The sequence below is a fragment of the Megascapheus bottae genome, chromosome 10 (genome assembly GCF_031878675.1).
Source record: "Megascapheus bottae isolate mThoBot1 chromosome 10, mThoBot2.hap1, whole genome shotgun sequence".
Lineage (NCBI taxonomy): Eukaryota > Metazoa > Chordata > Mammalia > Rodentia > Geomyidae > Megascapheus > Megascapheus bottae.
The window spans coordinates 25,330,625-25,347,801 of record NC_143518.1 but is presented as its reverse complement, the minus strand read 5'-3'; the positions used below and the strand labels follow the sequence as shown (position 1 = coordinate 25,347,801).

At 43.1% G+C, this 17,177-nt stretch overlaps 1 protein-coding gene across 1 annotated transcript in view; it reads left to right on the top strand.

Moving 5' to 3' along the window:
• The window catches only part of Tnn (tenascin N), a 59,770-nt gene that overhangs the window by 4,661 nt on the left and 37,932 nt on the right, over positions 1-17,177 (top strand). The window contains exons 4-8 of the mRNA XM_090339771.1: positions 1,598-1,783; positions 3,023-3,112; positions 10,925-11,188; positions 13,421-13,684; positions 15,015-15,278. Of these exons, the coding sequence (XP_090195897.1) occupies positions 1,598-1,783; positions 3,023-3,112; positions 10,925-11,188; positions 13,421-13,684; positions 15,015-15,278 (1,068 nt within the window). The remainder of the gene's footprint in view (positions 1-1,597; positions 1,784-3,022; positions 3,113-10,924; positions 11,189-13,420; positions 13,685-15,014; positions 15,279-17,177) is intronic.

Genomic DNA, 17,177 nt, shown 5'->3' with positions numbered 1-17,177 from the left:
TTCTGAAACATCCTCACAAGTCCTTGCCTTTTCATTTGTGAATCCCTCCTCGTCCTCTTAAGCCTTGAAGGACCTATTTATTACAGGATCCTGGAGTCACCTTTTCTCCTCTACTCTGACTTGTCCCTTAGGAATGTCATCTTTGAGAGGAGTCTAAAATCAGAGCCCATGGTTCTGTCAGTGGAAGCTAGAAGTGAGAGGACAGGCAGATGCTTCAGATGAATGCCTTTGGGAGCCTCGTTTTCCACAACAGAAAGAACCAGAGGTGCCAAGGGTCTGGAGATCACCAAGTCATACCTTGCCCATGCTCCTTGTCCCCCAGTCTCCCACCAGCCTAGGATAAAATGTCTCCACCCACTGAGGCAAGGCTGAGAATCTGGGGGACTTACCTTCCCTACTCTAAACTTTAAGGACAGATTTTATCAGCCTGAGATCCAGCTGTTGGCATTTGAAGTGCTCCCCAAAAGACCCCTGTCACGCTCCAGACAGGTCTTTCCTTAAGTCAGTATCTGTGTTCCATTGAAGGATAGAACCTTTAACCCAAGTACTTTACCAGGGATGAAGTCATGTGATAACTCCTTCTTGGACAAGATGAAGCAGAATGAGTACCACAGGGAACTGATGGAAGCACTAAAATTTGATAATAAGAGCAAGAAGGATACATACAAAGACCAAATTACAATTCACTGCCTGGGGCTGGGAGTTTGGCTTAGTGGTAGAGTGCTTGTCTAGCGTGCACAAAGATCCGGATTCGATTCCTAGGTACCACATACATAGAAAAAGCTGGAAGTGGTACTGTGGCTCAAGTGGTAGAGTGCTAGTCTTGAGGAAAGTCCAAGGACAAAGGTCAGACCCTGAGTTCAAGCCCCAGGACTGTAGGTAGGTGCCAGTGGCTCATGGTTGTAATTCTTCCTTTCAGGAGGCTAGGCATAGAAAACTGCATTCTGCAGCCAGCCTGGGGAGAAAAGTCCTTGCGACTCCATTCCCAATTCACCAGAAAAAAGCCATGCTGGGGGCATGGCTCAAGTGGTAGAGCTCCAGCTTTGAGCACGCAAGTCAAGGAAACTCAAGGTCCTGAGTTCAAGCCATGGTACCTATCCAAAAAACAACAACAACAACCATTTGCTTAGTGAAATGACATTTCATATAGAAGTAAGGGCTTTCATCTGGAAAATGAAAGGAGGAAATAGTATCAAACATACTAAAAAACTGTGAAATGCATTTCTTCAACTCTTTGTGGAAAGACCCATAAGTCTCTTCTGAGGGCAGGGACTCTACAGACAGTCAAAGGGGGAGCACTAGTGCGAAGTGGCTGGGCCCTGGGCTGGGCTGTGTAGATGCAGGCCTGCGAGAAGCAACTTGGGCTTGGCCATAGTCTTACCTGACAGGCCCTGGATAGGACAGAGGCTTTCCAAGAAGACAACTGCCCTTTGTGGAAGATATTCTCTAAGTCCCATCGTAAGGACCATATCTTAGGCTGAAGCAGGCTCTTAGTGTGTCAAGAAGAGGGGTGGACTTGGTATTCACTGCCTGTTTCAGACCCCTGGGACCACACCTCTTCCTGGCTTTCTTGTCTTCTCCCTGTCCCCTGCCGTAGATCTTGCTGTGGTAGGCACTGCCTGGGTGACGGAAGAGACTGAGACCTCCCTTGATGTGGAGTGGGACAACCCCCTGACCGATGTGGACTACTACAAGCTACAGTATGGCCCCTTGACTGGCCAGGAGGTGTCGGAGGTCAATGTGCCCAGAAGCAGTGACCCCAAGAGTCGATATGACATCACAGGTAAGAGCTAGCACTGGGAAGGTGTGGGGCTTGCTGTGGGGGCTGAGGTAGGGGTGGTGCACACAGTGTCCTATGCCTTAGGAATCACACTTGAACTTTGAAACCGCCAGATCTGAAGCCTACTCCTAAGGCCTTCAGATGCTGCCCTGGCATCCCAGGGCACTCCACTGAGAGCACAGTTCACTCTGTCTTAGGATGGGTTTGATAATGTGCAGACATTCCATTTGGAGGGTGTGTGTGTGTGTGTGTGTGTGTGTGTGTGTGTGTGTGTGTGTGTAGCAGGCAGCCTCCAAGGGTGTGTTGGCCTGACATGGAGACTTCCTGGCTGAGATGCCTGAGCTAGAATTCAGAAAAGAGAATTAAGGGCCGCAGCAAGTTTTCAGTACTTTGAAGCGAGTACAGTTTTCAGGGAAGCAGTATGCAGTGGTGAGTAGCCAGTTAGGCACAGAGCTTTGGGAGAGGGTGGGGGTGAGAGAGGGGCCCAGGGGCTCACTACTTCATGGTAAACCCTCTTCTCTGGTCTTGTTCTGCTGTCCACTTCCCGTTCCTTCTTGTGGAGGAGCATCACTGGTGCTAGAGATTGTTTTCAATTTGCCTCTAGAGCCTGAATATTTGTGCCATGAAGAGCCACCATTTAAGTTGTGCGCAAGAGGAAAGGAAAAGGAGAGAGAAGAAAAAAGTCTAGAAAGATTATTCTTAATAGTTACAATGAGGAGACAGAAACTTTTTTTTTTTTTTTTTGCCAGTCCTGGGCTTGAGCTCAGGGCCTGAGCACTGTCCTTGGACTTTCTCAAGGCTAGAGCTCTACCACTTGAGCCTCAGCACCACTTCCGACTTTTTTCTATGTATGTGGTACTGAGGAATCGAACCCGGGTCTTCATGCATGCTAGGCAAGCACTTTAACCACTAGGCCAAACTCTCGGCCCCAGGAGACAGAAACTTTTAAGAGAAGATGATTACTAGACTAAAAAGTGAATCTGGGAAATAAGCGTTAGATGGCTTTGCCAGAGACAGCAGGTCCCTGGACTTTCACAGCCTGTTCTTAGTCCTCTTCTGACCAGGAAGCCTTCCAGGGATTCTTTTGTTCCTCCCCTGCAGCTCTTACTCTGCTTACTGTTAGTCTTGTGCAGAGAGAATATAGCCCATCTCTCCCTCACGAGAGAAATTCAAGGGAAAACAGGGCTGGGAGTGGGGGGTCTAGAGCCTGTCCTCATAGCCACACTGGCCGCTTGTTTTTAGGTCTGAAGCCTGGGACGGAGTATAAGATCACAGTTATCCCCATGAGAGGAGATGTGGAAGGCAAACCGATTCTCCTGAATGGCAGGACTGGTAAGAACTATTTGGTGGCACTGTGAATATTTAATTATGTTTGTACTCTCTTAATTTTCTTAGCTGACTCTTGTCTGGATAAAATTCTGGCATTCACATGTGGAGTTTCTGTCTCTTCATGTACAGATAGTACATGGGGGAGGGGGTCCAAGGTGGAGAGGAAAACTCCTATTTTAAACTTTTCTTGCCATAGAAAATCTTCCCTGCGACCTCAGAGTCAAGGAAAAAGACAGGTTTCTGACATATTTCTATTTAATTGTTTCAATCATTAGCTTATTCTCCTAAGTCATTTATTATCTTGGAGCTAGGCACCCAGCTCTGAATTACGTAGAGACAAGTGTGCTATAATGGTGTTTCTTATTGAATTTGCATTTTCTATACCTGAGGTCTGTTGTAAAATGTCAAGAGATAGTAAAGACCCTGATATGGGTCTTAGAATTTGTATATTGAGAACATTTATGACAAAAATGCTATAAATCAAAATCAGTCATTTGTAATTGAGCGATCAGAACGGAACTGGAAAGCACAGGTATGACTTCAATTAGCCAAAGTTGAATTGTGAGCCTCTTAAAATAACTCTGTGCTTCTTGCCCACCCAGGATAGAAACAGGTAGGAATCCAATGCATGGAGCCAGCAAAGGAGGGATCTTTGAATACCTACTCTTCCTTCATAAAAAACTTAGTTCTTCACAGTTCAGGGCTATAGATAGCTAATTGGATGAGTAAGGATGATGTGGGATGAGAATCAAACTTCTATTTCAGCTTCTTCACAGTGATAATGTTACCCCCATCCTTCTGGGCACTGCTACACCCACATGCTTCTCAACAGAAGCCTCTGTGACCATGTTAGATGTCAACCATCTCTGCCTGAGTAGCTAGGGCATTTAATTACCACGAGGCCTTGAATTGCTAGTTAACCTTTCAAGTATATTATCCCAAGTAAAATATTAGCACCCAGGAAGTGTTTTTTTTATTGTTAATTATATAGCTTCCAAGCTAGATGAGATATTTTTTTATTGGATTTCAAATAAGTCCGTGGCTTCTCCTAACATAAAACGAAAATATGCCATAATTTCTAAGGTCAGAAAATACTGTCGAACCTGTCTAGACTGTTCATTAATTTAATAGAGAACAGGATCTGTTTTATTCAAAGATGTTTTGCATCTCACAAGATGGAAAAAGGCAGCGGAATTTAAGAATGGTGTAAGCACATTCAGGGATAAGGACACAGTTCAGGATTTTCCATTTAACAAGTCACTCAGTGGAACTTGTTAAATCAAAACCCTTGAAGCAGAAGGATATGTAAATAAAAGTTTGGTGAGCTGTTACAGCTGCTAGCCAGAAGGACAGAGCTGGTCCTTGGACAAGTTCTTCTAACTACTACCAGCAGCTAGGCAATTGGAAATATTCCTGAGAGATGGAGAGTCAAGGGTAATTTTAGACAGTTTGGGGAAGGAAAGCATAATTTCCTTACATTGACATAGAGTAAAAGGGTTATGCAAAGCAGGGAAAGCTTTGGGTTAGAAAGCCTAGTCATAGGGAGAAGTGCTTGTTGCTTCCTGGTGGGTCAATGGGTCTGAAAGCTTATAAACAGACTGAGCATGATGGTACTGGAAGTATTGGAATTAAAGCCAAGATTTCCACATATATTCACGAATGTGACAGAGTCTTACTTTTGTTCACCCATAGCATTAAATGATTAACTTCTTTTGTCCCTTACCCTCTCTAACCTGCAGCTTTTGTAATTCAATTGAAGATATCTTAAGATTTTTCTTTTATCAACCTAATATCAATGAAAGGGACAGGGCTAACAGAAAGTCCTCCTTAAACACTATGAAGTGTAGAATACCTTGCTGAAAGGCACAATTTCAAAAGTGGGTCAGTGTCTCCAGAGAGGACAGGCGTGGACTTATCCACTGCTCCTTACAACCCCACTTTACATGACAGACCACGTCAGGACTGGTGGTACAGGCCTGTCATCCCGATGCTAGGAAGGCTGAGGTATGAGTGTTAGGGAGATGGATGGTAAGTCCTTAGTCTGAACCCAGAAAGAATTCATGGGTGATCATACAGGGGAATCTTTAGCAGAGTGTATTTATTTAAGAAAAAAAATTCATTTTATTTAGACAGAATCAACCATAAAGCAAGAACACACTCCTGAAGGAAACTGTTATGATGTGATGTTTGGCGGGATATATTCAGATGTGGTAATGCACTCATTCCTTTTTCCATCTGTCTACCCCAAGTCAGAATGATGGAGAGTTCAAGGCCAGCCTGGGCTACATAGTGAGAACTTTTCTCAAAAAGAAAAAGAATCAAAAGGAAGCCAGACCCTTGCCAAGAGGCAGTGAAATGGTCTCCAGTGCTCCCTTCTCAAGCTCCTTCATGATCCAAGTTGAGCTGTCGACATTCAGGCCTCACATACAATCACCCAACATAAACACCACAGACTGAAAAATAACAATAGTCTTCATAATTTGCATACTGCTGTATTCAAGAGAAGTTCTCTAGGCTATGAACTTTATAAATAGTGCCACTGGTCCTTACAGTAGTATTGTAAGTATAACAGGTTCTTAGAAATTGCTAAAAGGACTGACTGGCTACTTGGGCTTGCAAATATCTAATGAATAGCAAAAAGCTGGATAAAAACTTCACATCTCTGCCTCCATTTTTTCCACATATTTTTTATTGTAATGAATAGAAGGGTTACATTATATTCACCAGATAGTAGGTGCATTCCTTCACAATCATTGATACTCTTTCTCATGTCTTGGTCCCCAGTTCACTCCCCCATCTGCCTCCATTTTGCACCTTTCTCCTTTGCTCTGAGCCATTCTCTTCCAGAGTTACCTTGGATTCCAGAAACAGGTCTGATGGAGGAAGATCTTGTAACAAGAGTGAAATCTAGCCCCATCCCCAGGCACCAGTGACTTCTTCCCAGGGAGCAGGTCTTCTTGACCTCCTGAGATAAGGATCCTGCCCATCACAGTCTGATCAGGACCCATTAACTATGCATGTGTCTTGTCCCTTCCTTAATCATGTCTGTGTCTTGAAGACTGATTTGGGGACAATGAACTCTGCTCCCTGTGCTCCCCAATGTAGCCACATTCAATTAAATCTTTCTTTGCTTTTATCACTACTTCATCTCTTCAGTTGGCATATTGGGATGGAAGTCAAGCCTAGTCTTTGAAACTTTTGGAGTGGGAGTTCTTGCCCTAAAACTCCAGTAACATAAGCTTATGGCATTTAAGTCACATAATGAGTGGCTGAGCTGCCACATGGATCCAAATTCAAACTAAGAACTTTTCTAGAAGTAGAAGCAGGGAAGAACAGCATTAAGAGGGACTGGTCACTGAAAAAAATATCCCTATAACTGGTACTTTTTGAAAAATTTTGTGGCCACAAAGAAAGACAGTCATGGAGCCCTAAATACTCAGGACCACAGATGCACAAGTGCAGGAGGGCCTGTTCTGCGAGCTCACCTTCAGATTGGTGATGTGGGTCCATCTCCGCCCTCAGCCTCATGTCCCCATGATAGTTCATGTTTTACATCACTTTTCTACTGCTTAACAGATCAGTTCACAGGGGACCAACATTACTGTGGAATATTCAGGTTTTGCCATTTCAATCTCTTTGAACGAGGCTTTCTTTTATCCTAACATACATACTCACTGGTGAGTTGCCTACCAACGTTTAGAAATCTTGCCTTGAATCTCTCTGACCTTGAATGGACTGAGAAAGTTCTACTGGAGCTGCCCACATAGTAACTGGTATGCAGTGAAGAGGAACTTAGATCCAAGCCATCTCAGCTACTGGATAAAGTATTTAATGGTTCTCACATTCCTGGCTGAGGGGGAGGTTTAGTCTTGCAGAGATGGCCTTTTTGTAGCACAAGGCGAGGCTATCAGAGATTGGGGCCCATCTCTAAGTCTTCTATCCCTGAATCTCAGCATTTGAATACTATCCTTGTCCTAGCCTGAGTATGATTACGGAGTTCTGTTCTGTGAAAAGACTCTTTATGGCTTAAATGATGAAGCAAATGGGAGAAAGGGCATTAGAAAGGAGGAAAGAGTGGCTTTATTCACTGGCCAAAGAGGAGAGAATTGGGAACTTGGTCTTACAAATCAACTTCTCAACTCTGAGGAATTAATGGGCTACAGATCTAAAATATGAATAATAAAGTACAGAGGATAATATAGAGGAGGAATATTCATGTCTTTGCTGGAAATGGGCAGAGATGTTCCAGGAATTTAGAGACCATTTCTTTGTTTTTTTTTTTGTGGTCTGGTGTTTCCTTCCTGGCAGCTGGTAAGTCTATATCACCTTGAAAATGAAGGAGAGAGACTAGTAAAGTCTATGGCAAGTTAACCCTGTAATAGTGTTTTGAACAAAACATTTGTCAAATGATCAACCTGTCTGCATGCACAGAGCTGAATAGAAACTGACCCAAATTTTATGACAGACAAGGAGGCAGGCACAGTATGAAGATAGTGTTGACAAGCCTTTTTAGCCTGTTCCAGTCATTGGACAACTGCAGTGCTAGAGAAGAGTCAGGATTTTCAGCAAAAGTGGCTTTTGAGTCACTGAAATGTAACCTAGGCAACTCTTATCATCATGACCTACATGAGAGAAGTGTTTTCTATAGAAAAATGACTGGGAGACTTAAAACATAATATTACCCACCTGTGTGGCCTCTAAAATTAGTGATTTTAGCACCAATTAGGAGGAAATGAAATGAGATCTCTGAGACTTGGTGGAAAAACCAGCTGTAGTACTGGTGACTGTTTTCTCCATCAACCCATGTTTATGGTGGATTTCTTGGCACACTAGACAGCTCTGACCCTGCGAAGCTGTAGACCTGTGATCTGGGCCTGGGAGCTCTGGAGGAAAGCAGTATCTGGGACAAGGAAACCAGGTAGAAGACAATGCTGAGATCCTAGTTTGCACAGATGTGAGTCACTTTGTTGGAAGGGAGCGCCAGGGATTTCAAGAGCAGAACTGCTAGTGAGGGGGAGGGTCACTTTTTTTTTTTTTCTGGTCCTGGGGCTTGAACTCTGAGGAATGAGTGCTGTCCCAAGACTAGCACTCTATCACTTGAGCCACAGCGCCACTTGCAGCCTTGCTGAATAGTTTATTGGCGTTGTCTCAGGGACTCACCCCCAGGCTGGCTTTGAGCCATGATCCTCAGATCTCCTGAGTAGCTAGGATTGGAGGTGTGAGCCACCCATGCACGGCTAGTGAGGATGTTCTTGTACTCTTCTCTTACTTTTCTAGTCCCATTTCATTACTTATTTCTCCAGATGAAGATAGGACCTTTGGAGGATTCTCTACAACCCTTCCTTATAAAATGCAGAATTATTTTTTTAGACAGAAAGGGCAAGAGAGTGGGAGGGAATCCTCCTTATCATTGGGCATGCTTTCTCCTGAACATGCTCTGCGTGCTTGCTACAGTCTCCCAAAGCCCTAGTTGGGGCCCACGCGTCCTGCCTGCTTACTCTCTCCTCACAGAATGTGGCCCTTTCTATCAGCAAACAATACCCAGTGTGTCCCCAAGGCAATAGGCCAAGACATTTTTCTCTCTTATTTCTCTTAAATTCTACTGCTGCTGGATTTCAGATTATGATAACTTTTCACAGCATACTTCAGTTTGCTTATAAACTATTATCAGTAACAGCTTCATAAGAATTGATTCCCAAGACATGTGAAAGGGTATCAATGTATGTGAATTAATGCACCTTCTATATGGCAAATATCATGTAACCCTTTTACTAATTACAACAAAAAAAAAAAGAATTGATTCGTGATAGTGCTACTTCAGACACAGTTGTATGAAACAGAAATATGTGGTGTGATAGAAAGGAAACAATACCGGCTCATAGTCCAGTCCAGCTTTGAGTTCATGATCTTCCTTAGCCTCTAAACTGCTGGGGTTTCAGGCGTGTACTATTATGTCCAGCTTGTTGATTTATTTTAAAAACAAAGAGCTGGGCATGTTGAGATTATTGACATGCACCAATAATCTCAGCATTCAAGAAGCTGACGTATTATGAAATTGAAGTTAATCTAGGCTAAGTAGGAAAACCATGTTGGAAAAAAATCAAGACAAAAAAGTTTCAGTTGTTCATGTTTATAATCCTAGCTACTCCGGAAGCTGAGATATAGAGGATTGTGATTTGAGGCCAGTCTGGGCAGAAAAGTCTATGACATTGCATTTCCACAGTAACTAACAAAAAGCAGTGTGGAGATATGACTCAAGTGGTAAAATGCCAGCTAAGAAAGCAAGTCAGACAAGCACAAGGTCATGAATTTAAACCCTAATACTACCAAACCAAAATAAAACAAAACAAACAAAAACCTCCAAACAGAATGGGTGGGGGGAGAAAAGAAGGAGGACAGAAACAGAGCGAGAAAGGGAGATGAGCGCAGGGAAGATGGAAAAAAAAACCTCCAAAACAACAAAAATCACAGATGTGCTGGCCGTGGGTGGCTCACACTGTAACCCTAGCTACTCAGGAAGCTGAGATCGGAGGATTTTGGCCAGGCTGCATAGGAAAGTACATGAGTACTCTTATCAGTTTATTTCTAATTAACCACCAAAAGCCCAGACATGGAGCTGTGGCTCAAGTGGTGGAATGCTAACCTTGAGGATAAAATCTCAGGGATAGTGCCCAGGGCCTGAGTTCAAGACTCAGGAATGGCATGACAAAAATTCACAAAAACACAGCATCCCTGGAGATGCCAGAGCCCTTCTGAAGTGGAATCTCTGGTAGGTTCTGAACAGTGCTGACAAAGTTTGAAAACCCCAAGGGTTAGCAATGGATTTCTAAGACCCTGAGCTGAGGATGTATTATTGGGAACCACATGCACAACTATGATATGATTGGCATATTGTTCTGGATTTTATTTCCTGGCATGTAATAGATATATAATGAATTGTGAAACAAACTGTGCTTTGAACATTTTAATTGGGAAATAGAAACGAACTTTATAAAATGCCAGGTCTAGAAACTGTATTTTGGAAGGAATATACAGGAAAAGGTTTTATTCATTTTAAGTTTTTTTGTGTTAGTCATGAGACTTGAATTCAGGGCCTAGATGTTTTCCCTTTAGTGATCTACCACTTTGAGGTACAGGTCTGTGTCTAGTTTTCAGATGATTAATTGGAGAAGAGTCTTACAGGCTTTCCTACCAGTCTGACTACAAACTTGTGATCCTCAGATCTCAGTCTCTTGAGTAGCTAGGGTTATAGGCATAAGCCAACACCTGGCTAGAAAAAGTTTTGGCTGGAGAATTCCTCTCCTGGAAGAGGAATTTCAGGAATTCAGTCTGGGTACCCAAGGCAAACACTTTGAAGGAGTTATACTTCCAAAGCCTCAGTCTAAAAGAGTTTGCCATAATGGTTTCAAGTGATTGGAAAATGACATGGATTGTTTTGTCCATCAAGGATTCATTCTCCATGTAGGGTGGAAAAAGAAGCCAGTTACCCATGACCCCCTGGCTTATGTTTTTGTTTTTTTTCTTGCCAGTCCTGGGCATGAACCCAGGTCCTGAGCTTTGACCTTGGGCTTTCTTCAAGGCTAGAGCTCTGCCACTTGAGCCACAGCACTACTTCCAGCTTTTTTCTATGTATGTGGTACTAAGGAATCAAACCTAGGTCTTCGTGTATGCTAGGCAAGCACTCTACCACTAGGCTAAACTCCTGGCCCTGGCTTGTGTTTTGTGTAGACTACTGAACTAGGTCACACAAATTAGATTTTCAAGCATCCATGATCTTGACCAGCCAATTTTTTCTCCTTGTGTTTCTTTATGAAGAAATTGATGGTCCAACAAACGTGGTCACTAATCAAGTGACAGAAGATTCAGCAGCAGTCTCCTGGAACCCTGTGAGGGCGGACATAGACAAGTATGTGGTACGCTACGTCTCCCCCGATGGGGAGGCCAAGGAAAAGGCAGTACCGAAGGACCAGAGCAGCACTGTCCTGACCGGCCTGAAACCAGGAGAGGCGTACAAAGTCTTTGTGTGGGCTGAGAGGGGCAACCAGGGCAGCAAGAAGGCTGATACCAAAGCTCTCACAGGTAGGGGAAGAGGGAAAATGACAAGTTTCTTCAGGGCAGGGAGATGGATGTGTTGAATCTGGAGATCACTGGTACCAGCTCTTTCGTTTGCCGGGGAAGAGGATACTTGCAAAAGCAATTTTGGATTTCATGATTATGATTTTCCCCCTTTTTATCTGCAAATGGAAGGAACTAGACTTTTTATTTGATACAGAAAGGACATAGTTACTTGGGCTAAAATGCTATATTCAACTCTGGCAGAGGAGAGTGAAACTTTCTAATTTTCATTTTTTTTGAGTATGCAGTTATTATCTCACCTCCTGTGGAGGCAGAGGCAGGAGAATCATGAGTTCAAGGTTAGCATAGGCAATGTGATCCTGTTTCAAAATTAAGATAAAAACAAAATGGCTGAAAGCATAGCTCAATTGGCAAAGGCCCCGGGTTCAATCTGCAGTACCAACAAAGAAACAACAACAACAAAAAAGTTTGGACTAGACGAGAATCTTTCTCTCCCTCAGAAGAGGGTTGTGTAAGTCAACACCTCACCATTTGGGGAACGATTGGGTTATGGTATTGCCACTGGAGGGGAAGTGAGCAGTTATGGAGATGAACTCTAGAAGAATGAAGACCAAGTTCACGGTCCATATCAGTATGGTATCTGCAATCCTCTGAGTAGAGAAGATCATGAAAAATAAAAATACAGTGAGTTTCATTGTACAGATACCAAATTTCTTTGGAACTGTGGGGACCTAATAAGTGGGTACCAATCACCTATGGGAATGGGAGAAGGATTCTGTTAGGCTATCAGAGGAGAGGACACCTGCATGGAGCCTGCAAGGAAGAGTGGGAGTTTGCAGTGGAAAGCAGCAAATGCAGAGGTCTCTTAAGTGTTGTTCATGGCGGATAGATGGATAGCTGGTTCAGTAGTGAAGGCTGAGGCTGGAGTGTTATTGGCAGCTCAAAGTCCTAGGAGTTATGCCATTTGTCCTTGTGTGTGACACGTGTCTGTCTATAAGACCAGTCTTTTTGTGTGGCTCTTAGCTGGTTTACCACGCCTGAACAATGTATGTGGGTTTGAAATGCATTTGCTTCTCAGGAACTTCCACCTTGCAAGGAATTTAATTAATCAGTTTATTGATGTGTGTGTGTGTGTGTGTGTGTGTGTGTGTGCATGTGCGTGTGCATGTGTGCTCGCACATGCACACTGGTTCTGGGGCTTGATCACAGGGCCTAGGCACTGTCCCTGAGCTTTTTTTTTTTTTTTGCTGAAGGCTAATGCTCTATCACTTGGGTCACAGCTCCACTTCTGGTCTTTTTTTTTTTTTTTTTTTTTTTTGAGTAATTAGAGATAAGAGCTTCACGGACTTTCTTGCCTGCCTTGTCTTCGAACCATGATCTTCAGATCTCAATCCCCTGAATAGCTAGTATTGCATGAGCCACTGGTGCCTGGCTGTAAGGAGCTTATTTTTAAAATATGATAATAAAGGCATAATTTCTAGGTATATAACCAAAATGCTTTGGTTTTGGACTTGCTAAGGGTGTACATTTTTGAGAAAAAAGTGATCATTCATACTTCATGTGTCTTTAGTAATAACAGTCGTAAAGGCATGTACTGTGCTATACTGTCACTTAGTATCCATCCTAGCCTGTGAGGGAGGTGGGTGGAACTGATATTTCCTTCACTGTAGAGGTGAGGAGACAAAGACATCAAAAAGCCTGTCCCAAATGAGAAATGGTGGAGACCATGCTCTAACCCAGTTTACCCATCTAGAGGCTCAGGCAGATTCTACCAGAGGATTTTTTTCTAGGTCAGGCCACAAGCATTAATTTACAACTCTCCTAGTTTTCCTCACCAGAGACATGATATTTTATACAGAAATAACTGACAGCTCCTATTCACAGGATATTTTCTTCCCAAAGAACATACTAGAGCAGATGGGGAAAATTATTGAAATATATTGGCCTTCAGGTAAAAGGAATTAGGAGTATATTATATAAATCCAGGCTAAAGGAAAAATTAGTATGTAGAGACAACTTCTTTTTATCCAAAAGTAACCTATGGGTAAACTCACAGAGTCCTAGACGTTACCTTTTGTCTGAAAACTTTGCTCATTAAATTCATTGACTTTTTGACCAGCTATTTAATGAAAACCTTAAGTTTTCTCAGCCATTGGCATAATAGCTGCATGTGCTAGACTTTCCAGAACTTGAGGGGAGTAAAGGCTATCTTTGTCTTTTATACCTTTCTTAAAGAAATCGATAGCCCAGCAAACCTGGTGACTGACCGGGTGACAGAGAACACTGCCACTGTGTCCTGGGACCCGGTGGAGGCTGACATTGACAAGTATGTGGTGAGCTATACCTCTGTTGATGGAGAGACCAAAGAGATTCCAGTGGAGAAGGAGAAGACCAGCACCGTCCTGACAGGCCTGAGGCCAGGAGTGGAGTACAAAGTCTACGTGTGGGCCCAGAAAGGGGATAGAGAGAGCAAGAAGGCTGACACCAAGGCCCCCACAGGTAACTAGACAGAGACACTCAACTGGAATTGAATTTTGAACTCGGTGATTATGTGTAGGATATCAAAGGTGCTGGCATAAATGAAAGACTCTGCAATTAGAATCTTGTTTTATTTTGTTTGCTTATTATGGCCTGCCAGGGGGCTTGAACTCAGGGCTTGGTGCTGTCCCTGAAGTCTTTTGCTCAAGGCTATCACTCTAGCACTTTGAGCCACACTACCACTTCTGGTTTTCTGGTGGTTAATTGGACCTAAGAGCCTCACAGATGTTTCTGCCCAGGCTGGCTTTCAACTGCAATAGACAGATCTCAGCCTCCCGTCTAGCTAGGGTTATAGGCATGAGCTACACGTTCTTAGCTTGCAATTAGAATCTTAACGATGTGAGACTGACAGTGAGCTTCAGAAATGAAATCAGTGGGATGCTCTTCCCTGACAGCCTTGAGCTGTGAATGAAATCACTTGGTTACCAGAGAGAACATTTGATGAATGGGTGTTTGTTTTTTTCTTTTTGTCTTTTAAAACCCCTTTAATGGAATCATTGTAGGATTCTATTACAACACCTCACAAATGCCAGCTTTTGAAATCAGATGACAGGAAATTACAGACAAGGATGACAACAATGTTTAAAATTTTTTTATTCTAATTAATAGAAGGGTTACATTATTTTCACCAGATAGAAGGTGCATTGCTTAACAATTTTTTTTTCTAGTCTAGGGCTTGAGCTCAGGGCCTGAGCATTGTCCTTGGGCTTTCCTCGAGGAATCGAACCCGAGTCTTTGTGCATGCTAGGCAGGCACTCTATCACTAGGCTAAACTCCCGGCTCCAGCAATGATTTTTTTTAGCAGGCTCAGACAAGATGTGTTTCATTTCTGGGTGATGCATTTTTTGTGATAATACTTCTAGAGTATTTGCCAATGAAATAACTTTTGGTAAAATGGTAAATTATCTATCTTAACTGACATTAGAGCAGATATTTAATTGATAGTCTTGTGATTTTTTTTTTTTGCCAGTCCTGGGGCTTGAACTCAGGGCCTGAGCACTGTCCTTGAGTTTTTTCAAGCTAGAGCTTTACCACTTCTGGCTTTTTCTATGTATGTGATACCAAGGAATTGAACCTGGGTCTTCATGCCTGCTAGGCAAGCACTCTACCACTAGGCCAAACGATTGGCCACTAATTGATAGTCTTCTAAGAAGCCATTGTTCCTCCTACATTTTAGGGATTTGAAAGCCATGAGAGGATGCACGCTTATAATGGTAAAGCTCTGGCAATGGGGTATCGGGTGTGACTTGCACTGTCAGGGCAAAGAATTTTTCAAACATTTTCTCTTCAGATATTGACAGTCCCAAAAACTTGGTGACTGACCGGGTGACAGAGAACACTGCCACTGTGTCCTGGGAACCTGTGCAGGCTGACATTGACAGGTATGTGGTGAGCTACACCTCTGCTGATGGAGAGACTAAGGAAGTTCCAGTGGGGAAGGAGAAGACCAGCACCGTCCTGACAGGCCTGAGGCCAGGAGTGGAGTACAAGGTTCATGTGTGGGCCCAGAAAGGGACCCAGGAAAGCAGGAAGGCCAACACCAAGGCCCCCACAGGTAACAGAGCATGCCTTAATTACTTCATCATCGTTATGCTTATGGTCTGTCTAAGGTGTGTGTTTTCCTGATTTTGACCTTAGCAGACAAAGAAATTTTGTTGACCAGAGACTGGTGCCTACTAAAAAAAACCCAACCATGCACCTCTCACTTCTTTTGAGTACCTTCTCTTAGAATTCATGATTCGTAATGTGGCATCCTAGCTTTGCTCGTTAAGGATTGATGATTATTGCTCACAGTCCCTCATCCTTCTTCGGTCTTATGGTTGTAGAGACACTAAATTCTTCACCTGGGTAAAGAATGCATGTGATGAAAACACAAATAGCTATTAGACTGAGAGAGTCAGACTGGTGGATTGTATTCCAAAATTAATCTGTGTTTATTTTTTGTTTTGGTTTTAAGATGCTCACCTGTTTAAACAATTCCTATGAGGCCTGTGCTTGTTTCTGCCTTTTGGCTGAAATTTTTTTAGACAGAAATAATTGCAGTGTTTTGTCAGCTAAATTAAGCCAATATCTAGCTCCCCAAATGCCAATTTTTTAAGTAACAAAAATGTCTATTTCTATGTAAGAACCCATCCTTCATTTACACTTGCCCATTTGCATGCTAACTGCCTGCTGCGAGAAGGAAACTCAGTGCCTCTCAAGCCTTCCTCTTTTGTACTTCAAGCACCATGCTTGTAGCTTGCTAAGTGCAATTTTTGATGCATTTGTGTTGGACACGTCTAGGAAATATAAGTTGAGAAGTAGCTATGCTCAAGCAGAGGAGAGATGTGAGGAGAAGCCAGGTGTCAGGAATTAAGAGTTTGAGGGATTGGGAAGGGAGATACATGAAGGATCTAGATGAAGGAAAATCTAGGAGTCCAAAGAGAAGAGAAATCAGGGACTAAATGAAGATAGGCTAGGAATCATGTAAGCCTTCCTTGATTTTAGCAGTTGGGGCTGTTTGGAGCTTTTCATGGGGTCTGATGAATGTTTGAGCCTGCTTTTTCTCACATGGAGCATTTTTGTGTGTATTTTCCACTGGGAATCTCTCACTACAATGACCCTGTGGGCACATGCTAATCTGCTTTGGTCTCTCGTTCCCCTTCTTCTATCCATACTTCTGAGGATGCACTCCAGCACCACTGATGGAGTTGTCTTCTGGTAGGACAACCCTAGACCCTCTGCGTTGGGCCCACACCTAGTCCATACAGAACATACAAGCCTCTGTCCATTCAGCTGTGGGGGTACAGGGTTTTCTCAATGTTGTAGTTTCTCTTGCTTGGGAAAGGATTTCTCCACCTTATCACTGTTGACATTTTGAGTGGGACAATTCTTTGTTGCCCAGGTGTTGCTTGGGCCATGTAGAATGTTCAGCAACATCCTGAGTGTCTACCCACTAGAGGCCAGTACTTTCTCTACCCTCCACTGACATTGCTAATCACCCCTCTTGAGGTTTCTTGACTAACCTATACACTACCAATTCTGCACAAGTCCTACTAAATTTTTTGTATTTAGGATTGGGTTACACTCCTGGGGACTGAAGTATACCTCTGTTCAAATACCTCTAACTGGTTCAACTCATTGACCTCTCTAACCGCCTTCTCTCTCTCGTTCAAGTACTAATACTTGGTTTAAATTTTTCTTTTCCAAATATTGTCTTTAGGGGCCAGAAGTGTGGCTTAGTGGTAGAGTGCTTGCCTAGCATGCATGGAGCCCTGGGTTTGATTCCTTGGCAAAACATATATAGAAAAAGTAAGAAGTGGTGCTGTGGCTCAAGAGGTGGAGTGCTAGCCTTGAGAAAGCTCAAGGACAGTGCCCAGGCCCTGAGTTCAAGTCCCAGGGCTGGCAAAAAAAATATTACCTTTAAGTAGGTGTACGTAAGAGTTGCCATTCAGCCAAGTAGTTTATGAGTAAA